This window comes from Pelodiscus sinensis, chromosome 19, assembly GCF_049634645.1.
Source record: "Pelodiscus sinensis isolate JC-2024 chromosome 19, ASM4963464v1, whole genome shotgun sequence".
Classification (NCBI taxonomy): domain Eukaryota; kingdom Metazoa; phylum Chordata; order Testudines; family Trionychidae; genus Pelodiscus; species Pelodiscus sinensis.
The window spans coordinates 4,416,663-4,432,659 of record NC_134729.1 but is presented as its reverse complement, the minus strand read 5'-3'; the positions used below and the strand labels follow the sequence as shown (position 1 = coordinate 4,432,659).

Genomic DNA, 15,997 nt, shown 5'->3' with positions numbered 1-15,997 from the left:
AGAGGCACTGGTGGGAAAGGATATGAAGTGGATCCCACTCTGCTGCTTGTGCCTCTCCCCCCATTGCAGAAGAGACAAACTTCTCCAAATCATATTTTAATTTAACAAAAGTGTTAAGAAAGAGATACACAATCATCTTAAAAACCTCCGTGCTCTGAGGATAAAGGAGATGAATGGTGAAGACACCCACCATCAAACACTCGCATGACAATACAGGTCAGGAAGAATGATTGATTGTCCTTTTTTCCCTTGCAAAACATTTAAGCACTGTAAGGCAGGTCTTTCCCACAGCCTATGTGCTTCCAGCCAGGCTGCTTCCCAAACCTCCCCTAGCCCAGAGCGGCTGCAGATGCATATCGAAGGGAGCTCAGGGCAGGGAGGGAACATGCCTACACCTTGATTTCTGGCTCCTCAGTCCTGAAGGGAGTTAGGCAGCCCTGATGGCAGAGCAGCAGTAGCCACACAAACTCAGGGGAGCAAAGAACAGAGCAAGGTGAGGCCGTGGCTCATGGACCTACAGGCAGGTCTCCTTGTGCATAGCTGCTCTGCTGCGTCCTGTGTATGCTGAGCTCAAAGCAGCAGCTGCAGCAGGGAACCTAGGCTTTCAAGGTACAGGTTGGATCTCTGTGGTCCAGCACCCTCGAGATCTGACTGGTCCCGAACAAGGGAATTTGCCACACTAGGGGAGGGCCCCTACCAACTCTGCTTCCACCCCAACAAGCCCCCCTCTGCCTTCAGCTAACTGTGCTGTTGCCCCTGGCTGGACCCCTCTGCTCTGGGACACTCCATGCCACCAGAGCCCCCCTGCTGCAGGGCTTCCGGCCCACCTCTGGCTTCCCTGCTCCTGGGCTCTCTGGTTCAAGAACATCTGTGGTCCTGCCAGCCCAGAGTCCCAGTTTAGGGGGGTACAGCTTGTAAGGGGAAGGAGTTGCCAGTGGACGAGGAGCAAGCTCAGGAGACTGGCAGCCCAGCAGTAGACAAACTCCCCCTTAAATGTGAAGAGTCAGCATGGACCAGCTCAAATATTCAGCCATAAGCAGCAAGGTGGCTGCTGCCCTAGCAGCCCTGAGCATCTAGGCTGGGACAGTGCAATGCTGCAGTTGCCTCATTTTGTGCCCCATACAATTTCAGCTAGCACATTACTGGGTGAAGGGATTCCCTGCTGGAATCTTTCCAAGGTCCCTTACTACACATCTTTGGATGAGCCAAAGTGTCCCTTGTAGTGGAGAACTACAGTGCAGATCCCAGCAGCCCTGGGACTCCTTGGGCGAGAGCTCAAGGTGGATATCCATTGGGAAGAGCATCCAGCTGAGCAGAGATTACAGAGACTGAGATGGCTCAGCATGGAAAAGAGATGGGTGGAGGGTGGAGGAAGGGGTATGACAGAGGTCTATAAAGTCATGAAGAAAGTGACACTTACTCCCTCACATAACCCACTCAGGCCTCACCTGATGCAATTAAGAGGCAGCCTGTTTAAAACAAACTGGATCTTAATGGATCAGTTAACCTGTGGAACTCATTGCTGGGGAGTATGTGAAGGCCAAAAAGTATAACTGGATTAAAAAAAACCCTAGATAATTTCAGGGAGGACAGGACCGTCAATGGCTATTAGCCAAGATGGTTGGGGACACAACCCCCTGCTCTGGGTATCCTTAAACCTCTGACTGCAAGAAGCTGGAACTAGGCCAGAGGCTGGATCTCTCAGTGATTGCCCTGCTGTTTGTTCACTCCCTCTGAAGCATCTAGCACCAGCCCCCATCCAAAGGAAGAGCCATTGGTCTGACCCACTAGGGCCATTCTTAGGATTAGCTCCCTGCCTGCTAACTGATCAGTTGGGTGCACCGCAGGATTACACAGCTTTACATCATCCATTGGGCCTCAGTGACTGAGTGGCCACAAGTTAAAATACTGCTTCCTCCTCCCACCAGCTTCACTCAAGGGAACTGAACTCAGGTAAGAGGGGACAGGTGAGCCTGCAGCCCCGGACAAGCCCTGGCAGAGAGACTCCAAGCTGGGACATGGACACCCATCTGCAAGGAACCCACTTAAGTCCCTCGATGCGTGTCACAAAAGGCCCCCCACAGCCATGTAATGCTGCGATTCACTCCCTGCTCAGCTCTGGGAAGAGGACATGGGGGGGGGGTAGGTGCCAGCCAGGGAGTCCCCATCACACCCCTCCTAGCGGGAAAGGGACTCAAACACCCAAGCCCTAGAGGAAGGCTGAGCTGGGAGGCCTTGCTTTTTGAAAAAGCAATTAGTCTCCAAAGGAGGGGGATGAAGAAATAGCTGACCTCCCCGCACGGCAGCCTAGGCAATTGTTAACAAAGGCAGCACATAGCAGCACTATACCCAAGCGGACAGAACACTTCACAGGCACTGGTCCAGCCCCAGCTCAGCTCCCACTGTCCCCTATTCCTGAGCCAATTCTGACCAAGGAGGATGAACCCTTGCATACTACCTGCTTTTCTTCCCCTAGCCGGAAATCCAGCATTAGCAGGGGCCACACCTCCTGTTTGTTATGTCCCTCTTATACACACCTGCACCAGGGAGGGGTCTGTACACATTCTGGGAGTGAAGAGAACACTTGTGTCATCCTCCCGGGGTTTATTTTGCAAGGGGATGGGTACATTTTCCATATACACTCACCAGTTTAATCCTAAAGCAGAACTTTCTGCCCACACCCACCCCATTGTTTGTGTAGGCCCTACCCTAAATCCAATTTGTTTTGGAAATTCAGCTGCAGAATGACAAACCATCTCACAAAACAAACAAGTCTTATTTCCTGGAATAACTTTAACACAGCTTTACCCTAGCTGGGGTCAAAGGAATTCAGCAGCTCTGAGCTGGCTGCGTGAGCGCAACTGGAAGAGCAAAACTAAGGAGGTTACAGCACGTGCCTACTGGAAAGCTTAGGCTTAATACATGGAAATGACTGACACGGCCCTGGGAGAAGAGGAGCACACTCTCCCCTCTACGCTCAGGTATATTTATCGCACGTGGGAGTCAACAGAGCTATGTACAAAGAGGAATCTGCTGTAAAAAAACCCCCAAGAATAATCCTTCAGGAAGAGTATCAGAGGGGTAGTCGTGTTAGTCTAAATCTACAGAAATGACAAGTCTTGTTGCACCTTATAGACTAACAGATGTATTGGAGCATAAGCTTTCGTGGGCAAAGACCCACTTCGTCAGATGCATGTAGTGGAAATTCCAGAGGCAGGTATAAAGATACAGGCATAAGAAAAGAGTACCAATCAAGAGTAAGGCTAGAGCTAACGAGGTCAATTCAGTCAGGGAGGATATCTGATTTGTGTCTGTTTATTCTTTTATGTAGAGACTGTCCAGTTTGGCCGATGTATATAGCAGAGGAGCACTGCTGGAATGGTAATATACAAAATCCTGTCGAACACTTCAATCTCCCTGGACACACAGTAGCAGATTTAAAGGCAGCCATCCTGCAACAAAAAAAACTTCAAGAACAGACTTCCAAGAGAAACTGCTGAGCTACAGTTCATCTGCAAATTGGACACCATCAATTTAGGATTAAAGAAAGACTGTAAATGGCTAGCCACCTACCAAAGCAGTTTCTCCTCTCTTGGTGTTCACACCACCACATCAGCTGCTAGAAGTGGGCCTCATCCTCCCTGACTGAATTCACCTCGTTACCTCTAGCCTTACTCTTGATTGGTACTCTTTTCTTATGTCTGGATATTTATACCTGCCTCTGGAATTTCCACTACATGCATCTGACGAAGTGGGTCTTTGCCCACGAAAGCCTATGTTCCCGTACATGTCAGTCTATAAGGTGCCCCAGGACTTTTTGTCTCCTTCAGGAAGAGGCTAGATGGTTACAGATCCATCTGATTAATTGCTGGGAGCACAAGAGCTTGCATGGCCCAGCAGAACCAGACGAGGTTCAGACTCAGCCTTGCTTCTTTGGAAAGTCTGATCCCAGGTATGTGAGCAGCTGGTGCCGGCCAGCAGCCCCTGGAACGGTAAATGAGCGGCGCAGCTCAGGAGACTCGATAGCAGCACCTCAACGGCTCTCCCAGAAAACCCACTGAGGAACCCTTCTGCCTATTCTCAGGACTACGGTGGGGCCCCTCTGCCAGGAAAGCATTTCACAGCTCAGGCAAGGGGGCCATGTCAGGACAGCGGCGCTTGCTTTTCTCCCTGTTCCCCCATCAGGGCGCAAGGAGAAAGTGCTTAAATTCTGTGCGGACCTCTCATTCCTGGCTGGTGCAGGGAGGGAGCCGAGGTGCAATTCACGCAATCCAAGTACTTTCCCTTCGCTCCCTGACAGGCAGGGGAGTAGGAAGAAAAGCAAGCCCTGGCCTAGTATGTGAGGCTGCTGCCCCCTCCCCTCCTCACACACACCCAAAATGGTGCCCTTGAGCTCAGGCTGGAAAGCAGGGTCAGGAGTCCCGGGGGGGATGCAATAAGCATCAAACTGGGGGGCATTATGTGCTACATGCCCAGAGGGAAGGGAACCAGTTACACCTCAAGCAGCACCTGCCCAGGCCTCCTTTCCTCAGTGATGCAACAGGCTTCCCCTCGCTCTGCTGAGAGCACGGCCAGCAGGAGGTGGAATGGAGAACACCCTGCAAGTGCTAGACAAAGGACCCAGCATCCTGGCCCAAGCCAGGCTGCTCCCCAGGAGAGTTCTCCAGTCAGCTGTGAAGCGAACAAGCTGCCCTTCAGCACCAGGGTTTAACACTTGGCTCGGGTCTTCTAGGGTGACAATCTGTGGGGAAAGGGGGGAGGGGGAGGGAGAAGGTGCATCAACAATCCGATCTGGTGCAGAAGCTTTAGGCCAAATCATGACGCAGCTGTAAGGGATCCTGCTCAGCTGCTGTGTTCGACTAGTTACGGGCTGCCGGACGCAGACTTCAATGGGCGGGCGGATGAAAAGGAGCCGTGAATGAGAAAGGGAAGCCGGTGGATGGAAGGGTCATGGCTGCCTCCCAATGGATCCCAACTGTGGCCTTGCTGGAAATAGAACATCCCCTGATTTTTCAAGTAACCCTGAAGAGATTCCATGGCTCTGTCCAGCGTGTGCCCGCCCCCCCCAACCAGAGACCCTCCTTCCACCCACACAGGGCTGATGTCTCCAGGATCCCTGCAGGGCACCCCCGCTGGAGTTCTTTGGTATCACTGGGTCTGAGTCTTCACACTAGAAGTTAACGGCTTCAACCAGAAACTCCCCAAATGCCTGGTTGACTTTTAAACAGCTAAAGAAAAAACACAGATTCTTTTTCTTGTAAAGAGCCCTTGTAGTGCCTGACTTAGAGCCTGGGACACGCCAGCTGCCTGCTGAAACATACACAGGATGGATCTTCATTCCCTGTTAGCGCTTGTGGTCTCCTGCCAGGCCGAGCCCAAAGCGACTCTCCCGCGCTGGACACGCCCATCCTCAGCGCTGGAAGGGGCGGCGCACTTTCTTCCGCCGTTTCGGCTTCGAGTCCCCTTTTGAGGCTGTACTCTCCGTCTTGGGGGCTGAAGCTGCTGACTGCGGGGAGCAGGGTGGGCTGAAGAAACCCCCATTGGGCATCTGCCCTGGGGTCCCCTGAAATATGCGGTTGAAGAAGTCCTGCAGGTCTGCAGCTGAGGCAGGGCTGCCTTGAGAGGTGGTTCTGGGGGAGAACAAGGGCTTATAGACACAGCACGTACACATGTAACTGGTGGGTGTCAGTCAGAATAATGGGGTCTAGTGGTTAAAGCGGGCAGTCAGGACTACTGGGTTCGATAGCCAGCTGAGAGAGGGTTGCATGAGCTAGTGGTTAGAGCACACGGCTGGCAGTCAGAACTCCTGGGTCCTGTCCCCACCTCAGGGAGACAGTAGGGGATTAAGTGGGTTTGCAGGGTTCTATTCTCAGCTGTGTTACAGGTTCTCGGGTCACTTGAGTCCTGGTTTCCTCACCAAGGAAAACCCTCACACTGCGAAGCTTGTTAAGGGGCCAGATCCTGCCCGGGGCACAGAGACCTGACTTCAGCAATGGGTCTCTGGGATCAGTAGGCGTCTGTGATCCTAGGCAGCTGGACACACGGGACAAATTGACAGAATGCCCAGTAACGGCCAGTCCCAGGTGCTGGGCATGAGCTGCCTCGCTGGCCAGCGACATTTTAAAGCACATCTGCAAGGACGTGGGGGTGGGAAGGGATGTTCCCCCAAAAGCCCCAGGACGGGGGATTTGTGTTTGCACAGAGTAACCCGTCCTTGGTCCACATGGTTTAAAGCAGCTTAACGCACTCCCACAGCAGTGCAGTACTCTGCCACAAGGGGCACTGCTTCAGGGCCCAGCAGTAGCAAGGTAAGAAAAGAGAGAGCTTAGATGGGGTCACCTCATGTCAGTAAAAAGACTCCCAGCCCATGCTGACTGATTGCCCCTCCCTGCAGCCCTCTGATGGGGGCAGGGGAAGGGGGATCCCAGAGGGAACTCTAGGGGAGCTGTGGCTAACCAGGAAGTGCTCAAGATCTAATATCTGACACATCCCCAACTGCTCAGACCAAGGCAGGAGCATAAAAATAGCCACACTGGGTCAGACCAGAGGTCCATCTAGCCCAGTGTCCTGTCCTCAGGCAGCGGCCAACACCAGGTGCTCCAGAGGGAATGAACAGAACAGGGAATCACCAAGTGAACCCTCCCCTGTCGCCCATTCCCAGCTTCTGGCACACAGAGCCTAGGAACACCATCCCTGTCCATCCTGGATGATGGCCATTCCTGGAGGGTAGGGCCAGCAACTTCTCTAGCTCTTTTTTTGAAGGACAAAGGAACCAGAAGGACATCCAGTACCAACCTCTGTCGCCTGCCCGCGCCAGAGCTCCTTGACCCAAACGATATGTGACACCGGACACGATGGGTGTCGGGAGGGATTCTAACCCCCTGGCAGCCAGCCCACTCTGCAGAGACAGACAGGACACAACACTGTCAGCTGGCGGAACAAGGCCACATTAGCCCAGCGCAGGAAGCAGCCCCAGCCATCACGCCTCCCGGCCGCAGGTCGTGCAGGAGCAGCGATGCCAGGCGGCTATTGCACCCACAGGCTGGTGCCTCTTCAGTGGGGCCAGGATCCCAAAGGGAGGAGTGCTGGCCCCTGACCCACTGGGAGCAGGTCAGGGTCACTGTCTGGTCTCTGGGCACTATGTCAGCCAGCAGGTCTTGGCCCCAGAGAACCCCCTACCTGTGATGTCATAAACTTTCCCATCCATCAGGGCGAAGTAGGTGATTTTCAGCCCCAGCATGCTCGACTCGGCCCAGAGGTCCCCGTCCTCGGCAGGGTGCAGCTTGCCGCACTCCCCGCAGTAGCGAGCGTTGAGGGGCTCTCGGTCCATCTCAAACCTCCTAGAGCGGCAGAGAGATTTTCAAATGCTGGCAGAGCGGGTGCTTTGCCGTCTCCCATCCCAGAGAGATGCATGCTCCCTCCTACAGTGCCCCGAGCTCCCAGGACGCTCTGGGGGACACAGCGCCAGAGAACACTTGTATTGAGGTAGTCCTGGCCCAGCTCTTTGGACACCACCCCAGGCGCCGCAGGATGGGCTGCCTGGTCCATTCCAGCACTCACAGAGGGCCAGGTCTGCGCCTGAGCTCCAGGCTCCGTGGAGGGGTAGTGCTCAGTGTCCCAGAGGAGCAGGGCACCAGAGCCAGAAGCAAGGGGTTAAAGCGGCTGCTGCACGTCAGCACCTACTTGTGCTTCCCCTGGCATTTGTTGCACATCATGGTGTTCATGGCCTCTTTCAGGTCGTCCCGCAGCTTGGCAAAGAGCTCGTTCATGGATTTGGTCAGCTCGCTCTCGGCCATCCGCTTGCTGCAATCACAATGGCCCAGGGGTGAGGCTCACAGCACAGGACAGCTGCACCCAGCCATCAGCCCACACCCTTCCCTGCTGGGCTGGCGTCACGTGAGGGTCCTGCTGCAGCCCCTTCTAACTTCCCCAGGCGTCGCTGGCTGAGACAGGGATCAGAACCACAGCACGAGGGAGGCCACTGCGCTGGGTGGACAGGCCTGAAGAGCCTCAGCTGGGCTCCTACTGCCCAGTTCCAATGCTGTGCCACTCGCCAACGTGCTTCCAGCACGGTCCCCACCACCACGGCTCCCATCACCTCTGGCAACTCCTCAGTAATTCAGGCATTTGTGCAGCTTCTAGCACAACGGCACCTGCACCCACCAGGGCAGCCGGGCCAGACTAACATCGATCACAGGTGAGAGGGCAGCAGCCTGAGGGATTTCACTGGGACACCTGAAATTCCCACGTGCCACGAGGGACGTAAGTGACTTTAAATGCCACTTCTTGGACAGCCTCCGACCCCCTAAAAAGCGCCTTTTAATGGGCGTTTATGGTTCTGTTAAAGCCCTTGTGCTCTGCCTTTGCTCTAATGACCTACAGCCCCACAGAAGCCCTCGGTGCATCACTCAGGAATGCCTGGCTGCATCCTCACCCGCGCTCGGGCCCAGAAGCAACGTCTCGCAGCAGCAAGTGCTGGAAGAATCAGTCCCGCTTGCTGAACCTAGCCAAAGATGCCACCCTTCCTTCCTGAGTCAGCAGAGGAAGTAGCAGTGCTAGGCCAGGCCTGACACCAGTGCACAGGGCCGCTCAGATCAGCGAGTCACAGGGTGACTGACTAGCACAGCCCAAGAGCCCAGCCCACGTCCCTCCCCATCGCCCGCCTCTCAAGTACGTTGAGATGGCCACATGCTCTAATCCGCCGCCAGCAAAGGCGGGTGCTCCCCCCCCCGAACAGTCCTGCCTTAGGAGGCAGGAAGGGGCCCCCGACTCACATCTCATACTCCTTCCTCTTCTCTGGGTTGCTCACAATGTCCCAGGCAGCCCGCAGCACCTTAAAGGCTTCCTCTGCCCGGGGATGAGCATTCTTGTCAGGATGAACCTGCAGAGGAAGACACAGGAACCGGAGAACAAGAGGCTCTTCAGCACAGACCGCATCTAGGGCTGGGGTCTGGCCAGGAAGGTGCTCCTGTCCAGGACAGCAGAGTCAGATGGGCCCAGGGGGAGAAGGGCTGTGTGGCTATATGTCCTCAGACAAGGCCAATTGGTCCACGCTAGTCTGGCTAGGGTCAGGCTGCTGAACTAGCCAGTGTCACCCGTTGGAAGTCCCAACACCTGATGGCAGTTCCTTGCCTTCCTTCTCAGCCAGCACACACAGACGGACAAAGGCAAGAGGGCTCCCCATAGAGTCCAGCACACAAAAGGGGGTGTCCAGCCAAGGAGCTGGGGCAGAAAGGACAACTAGCACCAAGGGGAACCTCAAAGACATCGAGTGCTTCCAGTGTGGCCCCCACCATGGCGCTCACATAGTGACTGCGACTCACAAAGCTGCTCCAAAGCACCAGGGCTGGGCTGTCCTTATGATTTTAGTGTCCTACGCAGCCCCAGCATCTACAACTCCCACAGCTGTTCCACAGGCTGCAGGGGGGCAGAGGGAGGCACCAAGCAGGAAGTGGCACAGGCAGAGCTGTGGACCCGGAGGTGGAGCCAGGGGCTGCTGTGCAACTGGCTGGAGACTGGCAGAAGGGGAAACATGGGTGAGTGGCAGTTGGGCACAGCATGCAGGGTATTGGGGTAGGGGGCTGCCAGAGCTGGCACTGCCCACCTTTCCTGCTTGATGTCTGGTCCTAGGCATACGCAACATATGCAGCTGCATAGGGTACCACTAACATTTGGGGCTACCCCAAGGATGGCCCCGGATGGGAGAGCGCTCCACAGCTTGCTGCTCCAACCTGCCAAAGAGCAGCGCCAGGGGGCAACCATCAGGCTCCACCCCACTCACGCTATCCATCCCCAACAGGTCCCCACCTCTCCCTAAAGCAGGTGCGGCATCCCCCCTCACCCAAGCTGGGACAGTCAGCACAACTGACAGGAATGTTAACCGGTAAGCATGAGGTTTACTGGTTAACCAGCCCTCTCCAGTTAACTCTAGTAGTGGCCAACTGCACCGGGCCCGGGCAGCAGCAGGGCCGGGCAGCCGACCCCATGGCCACCATGGGACCTAAATTAAAATGGTTCCCTGGTTAAGCACTATCGTTAATCAGTTAACCGTTTTAACAAGCCTAAGAGCTCTGAGCAGTTCCTCTTAAAGGATCCAGTGGAGGAGACAGATGCCTCCAGAGGCTGGAAAGGTTCGCGAGGGCTGGCCTGGGACTCTTCCGAAGAGCCCAGGGAAACAGGAAGAACATGCAGAGTTTTTACCTTATAAAGGATGCCAAAGGCCCAGGACATCCCATTCAAACACCAGGCAGCTCCAGGGACTAGAATCAGCCAGCTGGTTAGTCCTGCAGCCTGGGCCAGGCTCAGTACAAGCTTAACGCAGGAGCTACTGCCAGTGCCTTTGGCACCAGCTATTAAAGACAATTCCCACGCCTCCAGACAGGCCTTGCCGTGAATCTGCCAAAGCAAGGAACTCGGGGAAGGCTCTGAAAAAGACACCTTATGTGACCTTTGGACAGGTGACCCCACCTACGCCTGTCTCAGTTTACCCCTCTGTGATATGGGAGCAGCAGCTGGTGGGCGGGGGGGGGGGGAATTGAGCCTCAGTGGGAGGTGGCTAGAGCAGAGTGGCTCTCACTCTGCCCCTTAAAGGGCAATGCAGCTTGAACACAGTTTCTGCCTCATGCTCCCCAGGTGCTTGGGTGTCATGGGGGCAGGTGCGGCATCCACCTCCCACCACATCAGGGCACACTCACCAGCACGGCCAGCTGACGATAGGCCTTCTTCAGCTCTGTGTCCGACGCAGTCACCTCCAGCCCCAGTACCTGAAAGGGGTTCAGCTCCTCCTCGGGCACATCGGCCAGGGCCAGCAGCCGTGCCACCTCCTGGCTGGGCTCGCAGCGCCTCCCTGCACTAGGATCAGGGCCAGCAGCAGCCTCTCCCAGCCCATCGGTCCTTAGCCCTTTGGGTGCCCCAAGCAGCCCTCTCCACCACTGCAGCCAGCGTGACATGTACTTGAAAGTCCTGGTTTCTCTGAAGACAGCCCACGCTCTGCGGGGGAAGGGCAAGTCCAGGAGCAAGGGGAGCCAGGCCATGCAGCGGGTTCTGCCCAGCTTTCCTGCCCCAGCAAAGAACAGGGACTTAGAGACTTTGCAACACAGCCAGAGGCTACCCAGGAGCAGCATGAACACCAAGAAGAGCTGGGCCCCCAACATTCTGAGCAGCTGGCCCAACCAACTCCCCCAGGAATACAGCCACCGGGCTGCCTTCCTGGAGTCACTCTTGGCTCGTTGGCACCACATCCTCACGCTGCCAAGGGCTGAGCCCAGGTCCCAAGCATTGAGCTGACAGCAGGAGTAGAGGAGTCTCCCGCCAGCTTCCATGTACTCGCGGCACTCATGAGTGACAACCAGCACCAGCTTGAGAAGCTTCTTGAAACGGGAGATGCAGACCCGAGTCATCTCCTCCAGCTGCTTGGGCACGTCAGCCTTAAGGTGGCGCCGCCTGTCCATGTGGCTCCTCTTCCTGGCCTGCTTATGCTTCCCGCCAGCTGGCACAGATCTGCCCTCCCGCCTGGCGTTCTCCTTCCCCTCCCCCTTGTCCTTTGTACCAGAGCGGTACCTCTGGCGTCTCCCATTCTTCCTGCCGCCAAGTGCCCTGCCAGACTCGTAAGGATCGTCACTGGCCTTGGACACTTCGCAATCTTCCTCATCTTCCTCCTGGGCCTGATGCAGCGATGCTGAATCAGGACTAAAGGTTTCATCCTCCACTCCAGGGGACTCTGAAGTCCAGTGCTGGCAGGTGAAACTACATGAGCTGTTCCCCTTTTCCAAGTAAGTCCTGGAGAGATCCAAACTCTCCCTGCGACAGCTACAGGAACATTCATAACTAGAAGGACAGTAGTCGGGGGCACTGAACTCAGCAAAGTGCAAGCTGTCCTCTTCGGGCAGTACTGTCGGAACTTGGGCACAGCTTCCATTCCAACTAACATCCTCCTCTGCAGTGCAGGTGGGCCGGTGCCCATCGCCTTCTGGACAGCCCTGAGGTGAACGACCAGCCTCCTCCCCCTTCCTGACCCTTTGGTCTGATGGTTCAGCTAGCAATCGCTCCCATGCGCAAGGAGTCTCGCCAGCAGCAAAAGCTGCCCCATGAGCCTCCATCGGTTGCAAGCCTTCGGAGGCTCTGGGGAGTTGTTTTGCCCAGCTCTGATTCGCAGACATACACTCTGGGCCTTCAGAACCACAGCATTCTTGGAAGAACTGGTAGCTGTTAGACACAGTGTTTCCCAGATCCCCAAAACTTGAGAACAAGGTATGTTATTCACACAAGGGCTGGCACCTGGCATGCTCCTGTCTTCAGAAATCTCACCACTCCAGCTACAGGAACCATCCAGTTTGGGTTCACACATTCCTCCTCCTCTTGACATCTGTTTTCCCGCTGTCTTGCCCCCAAAGCCGTACTGGACCAGCAAGAGTTAAGTTACAGACATCATTTTTTTAGCCTTTATCCTGGAAGTTAAAATAAAATTAAATTAAAAAAAGTCACCGAGGCATCAGAACCAGGCCCAAGGCCAAGAATTCATAGCTTGAGGGATCAAAAGGCTGCTGACTGTGAACTGAAAGTGGCCTCCAAGGCTTGTTCTCAAATCCACAGTCCACGTGGCTGTACCTATCCTCTCTGACACCCTAGCTGTAGTGATAGCAGAATGGCCAGGTAGCCCTTGCAAGGGGAGACAGAGCCCAAAGAATCAACCACCTCACAGCTGCTTGTGGAGGAGCTCCTAAGATCGGTCGATGGCCATAGTCCGGATCCCAGATATTTAGCTCTCAAAGTTTTACTATCAGTGAATTCCCCTCTCTCACCCCACAGCGTTCATGGGAAGTTGACTCTAGTGCTAGCCATGGGTATGCAGAACTTCCTCTGCCTTTCGAGGGTATGCCACTTCCCATGGCTTTCATCAGCACGTGAAGAGAAATCCACCACTTAAATCACCAGGTTTTCTGCCCAGGCCCAAGAATCAGAAGTGCCCCTCTGATGCTGTTCCTTAGAGCCAGCAGGGGTCAGTACAAAAGCACAGCAGTACATGTGCCTATAGGAAGAACAGATAATAAAGTGCAATCATTTGACTCTAGATTACAAACAATCCACATGAAATGGGAGACTAAACTCATGCTCTCCTCACCCCACCCTCAGGCGCTTTTATGACAAGCTTTAGCTTTCTGGCTCAGTGGCCCTGGAATTCTCACCGAAGTCTTGACTATTGAATCACGTCCCTCTCACGTCTGGTGTTCCGTAACCACAACCTGAATCCAATCGTGTGGTGGCAGCTTTGTCCCAGCCTCCTATTTCTAGAGAGCCTCTCACCACAGCATCTGGGCTCTCCTTGAGCTTAGCTATCTCTCATCCAGACAGAGCCTGTTTCCCGTTTTTCCAAGCTTGCATTCAAAAATCACGAGTCAGGCCCCAACCAGTTGTGAGGCTGGCTTCAAAAATCATGAGGTTTTTAAGATCAAAGACCCGTGTCCTTTCTACTTGCTGCTGGCTTACAGATGATAGCAGGGAGGTCAGAGTACTCGCCTAGGGCTTCAGTTCCAACCCCTGCACGTCCCCTGCCCACCCCATACAATGGGATCCCAGGACTACCCACCTCACTGGGCTACAGAGATCAGTTCCCACAGGGATGGGGCCAGACAGGTGGCTTGGACAGAGGCAGCCAGGTCATGTTCTTCTCCACCACAAGACCTCGGCGCTTTCTGCAGAAAAGCCACAGACTGCTGAGTGTTGGCAGGCAGTGCGGGGCGGGGGGGGGGGGGGGGGGCAATCCTCCGTCTACCTGAAAGCCCAGCCCCCACCCCTTGGGCTGCTGATGGGAGGGGGGAGAAGCTGTAAAACCTGCAGGGACGGGGCGGAGATGGGGACCGACGCGGCACAAGGCCTCCAGGACCCCTCCCTGCTCCCCCCCCGTCTCCTGCACAGCCCCGGGTTTGGTAGAGAGACACCCCATCGACCGGGCCCCACCGCCAACGGGCGCCCGCGGGGGGGCAGCTCCGTGGACAGCGCCACAAAAAGGGGACGCACGCGGGGGCGGGCAACTCCACGGGGGCAGGGGGCTACCCCGGGGCTGTGCAGGGGGGGCGGGCCCAGGCTCCCCTCCCCCGGGGCTGTGCGGGGGGGGCGGGCCCAGGCTCCCCCCCCCAGGGCTGTGCGGGGGGGGCGGGCCCAGGCTGGCTCCCCCCCCCCAGGGCTGTGCGGGGGGGGCGGGCCCAGGCTCCCCCCCCCAGGGCTGTGCGGGGGGGGCGGGCCCAGGCTCCCCCCCCCCAGGGCTGTGCGGGGGGGGCGGGCCCAGGCTCCCCCCCCCCAGGGCTGTGCGGGGGGGGCGGGCCCAGGCTCCCCCACCCCAGGGCTGTGCGGGGGGGGCGGGCCCAGGCTCCCCCCCCCAGGGCTGTGCGGGGGGGGGGGGCGGGCCCAGGCTCCCCCCCCCCAGGGCTGTGCGGGGGGGGGGCGGGCCCAGGCTTCCCCCCCAGGGCTGTGCGGGGGGGGGGAACTCACCTGCTCCCGGTGCCCGGGGGGGGTGTCTCCTCCACCTCTTGCCCCCCCGGGTTCCCGTCTCTCGCCACTTCCGCCTTCCGCCCGCCTGTGCCCGCGCGGCAGCTTCCGCTTCCGGGAAGAAGGCGGGGCTGACGAGCGTCCCGCCCTTCCCGCGCCTTAAAGGGCCAGCGCCCGGACACGCTCTAGGTTGCGCCACGTGTTGAGCGCGTTAGGCCCCGGCTGGGGGCTGGCCCAGCGCAGCGGCTTTGAATCAGGCCCCAGCTCGGCCCCGAGCCCCGTTTCTTTCCCCGTCCTGCGGCCTGAGCCAGCTACCCCCATGTATAAAGAATCAGACAGGACTCCTGGGATCTATTCCCAGCTCTGCCTCCAGCGCTCCCTGCCCTCCCCCGGTTTGCTGGGTGACCTTGGACAGGTCGTGACCCTACTCCGTGCCTCAGTTTCCCTGTTTGTAACATGGGGATAATGACTTTGTGACATGCTGCAAGATACCTGATGAACAGAGCTCAGTGGGGCTGGTGCTGCTGTTAGTGTTAGAATCCCACGGCTGGAAGAGACCTCGGGAGATCATCAAATCCAACCCTCTGCCCAAGGCAGGACCAATCCCTTGGCTGTGTCTAGACTGGCTAGTTTTTCTGGAAAATCAGCCACTTTTCCGAAAAAACTTGCCAGCTGTCTACACTGGCCATTTGAATTTCCGCAAAAGCACCGACTTCCTACTGTAAGAAATCAGTGCTTTTTGCGGAAATACTATGCTGTTCCCGTTCCAGCAAAAGTCCCTTTTGCGCAAAACTTTTGCACAAAAGGGCCAGTGTAGACAGCAGAGAGTTGTTTTCCGCAAAAAAGCCCCAATTGCGAAAATGGCGATCGAGGCTTTTTTGCGCAAAAGCGCGTCTAGATTGGCCACGGACGCTTTTCTGCAAAAAGTGCTTTTGCGGAAAAGCATCTGTGCCAATCTAGACGCGCTTTTCCGAAAATACTTTTAACAGAAAACTTTTCTGTTAAAAGCATTTCTGGAAAATCATGTCAGTCTAGACGTAGCCCCACTCTGTGAGGCAGGGGTGCTCTTTCTGTGGGTCTGTGCAGCACCTGGCAGAAGGGGGGTACCAGTGCCTGACCGACATTCCCATGACACAGACAGGCAATAACAGCTGGTTGAGAAGGCCGCTCTCCCCTGCTCTCCCCTACCAGTCGTGGGCTCTGCTTGGAAGGCCCCAGGAAGAGAGCAACGTGTTTTTTCAAACCCCGCTCCAACCTGCCAGTAGGGATGCAGCACCAGCCAGCATAGGGATATCTGCTGGCTGAAAGAAAGAGGTGACCAGCTACTTAGATGCAAAGCAGATCTGTGTTGGGGGGGGTGCGGTGTTCTGAGCACAGGTGCTGGAACCAGGAGTGGATGAGGGTATGCCGCTCCCTTTGGCTTGAAGTGGTTTCCATCATTCAGGGATTACAGTTTGGTTCAATGCCTCTGTACAATGCCGCTGACAAATTGGTTCCGAGCCCGACTCCTGAG

General features: G+C 56.2%; 1 protein-coding gene across 1 annotated transcript; it reads right to left on the bottom strand.

Annotated features, from left to right (window-relative positions):
* Positions 1–80: 80 nt before the first annotated feature.
* Positions 81–14,631, bottom strand: DNAJC14 (DnaJ heat shock protein family (Hsp40) member C14). Its single transcript, XM_075901941.1, is given in 8 exon segments — positions 81–5,630; positions 6,796–6,898; positions 7,180–7,340; positions 7,684–7,803; positions 8,775–8,881; positions 10,695–12,247; positions 12,250–12,446; positions 14,488–14,631. Coding segments are annotated over 7 exon segments (2,379 nt in total). The 5' UTR covers positions 12,365–12,446; positions 14,488–14,631; the 3' UTR covers positions 81–5,410.
* Positions 14,632–15,997: the final 1,366 nt, after the last annotated feature.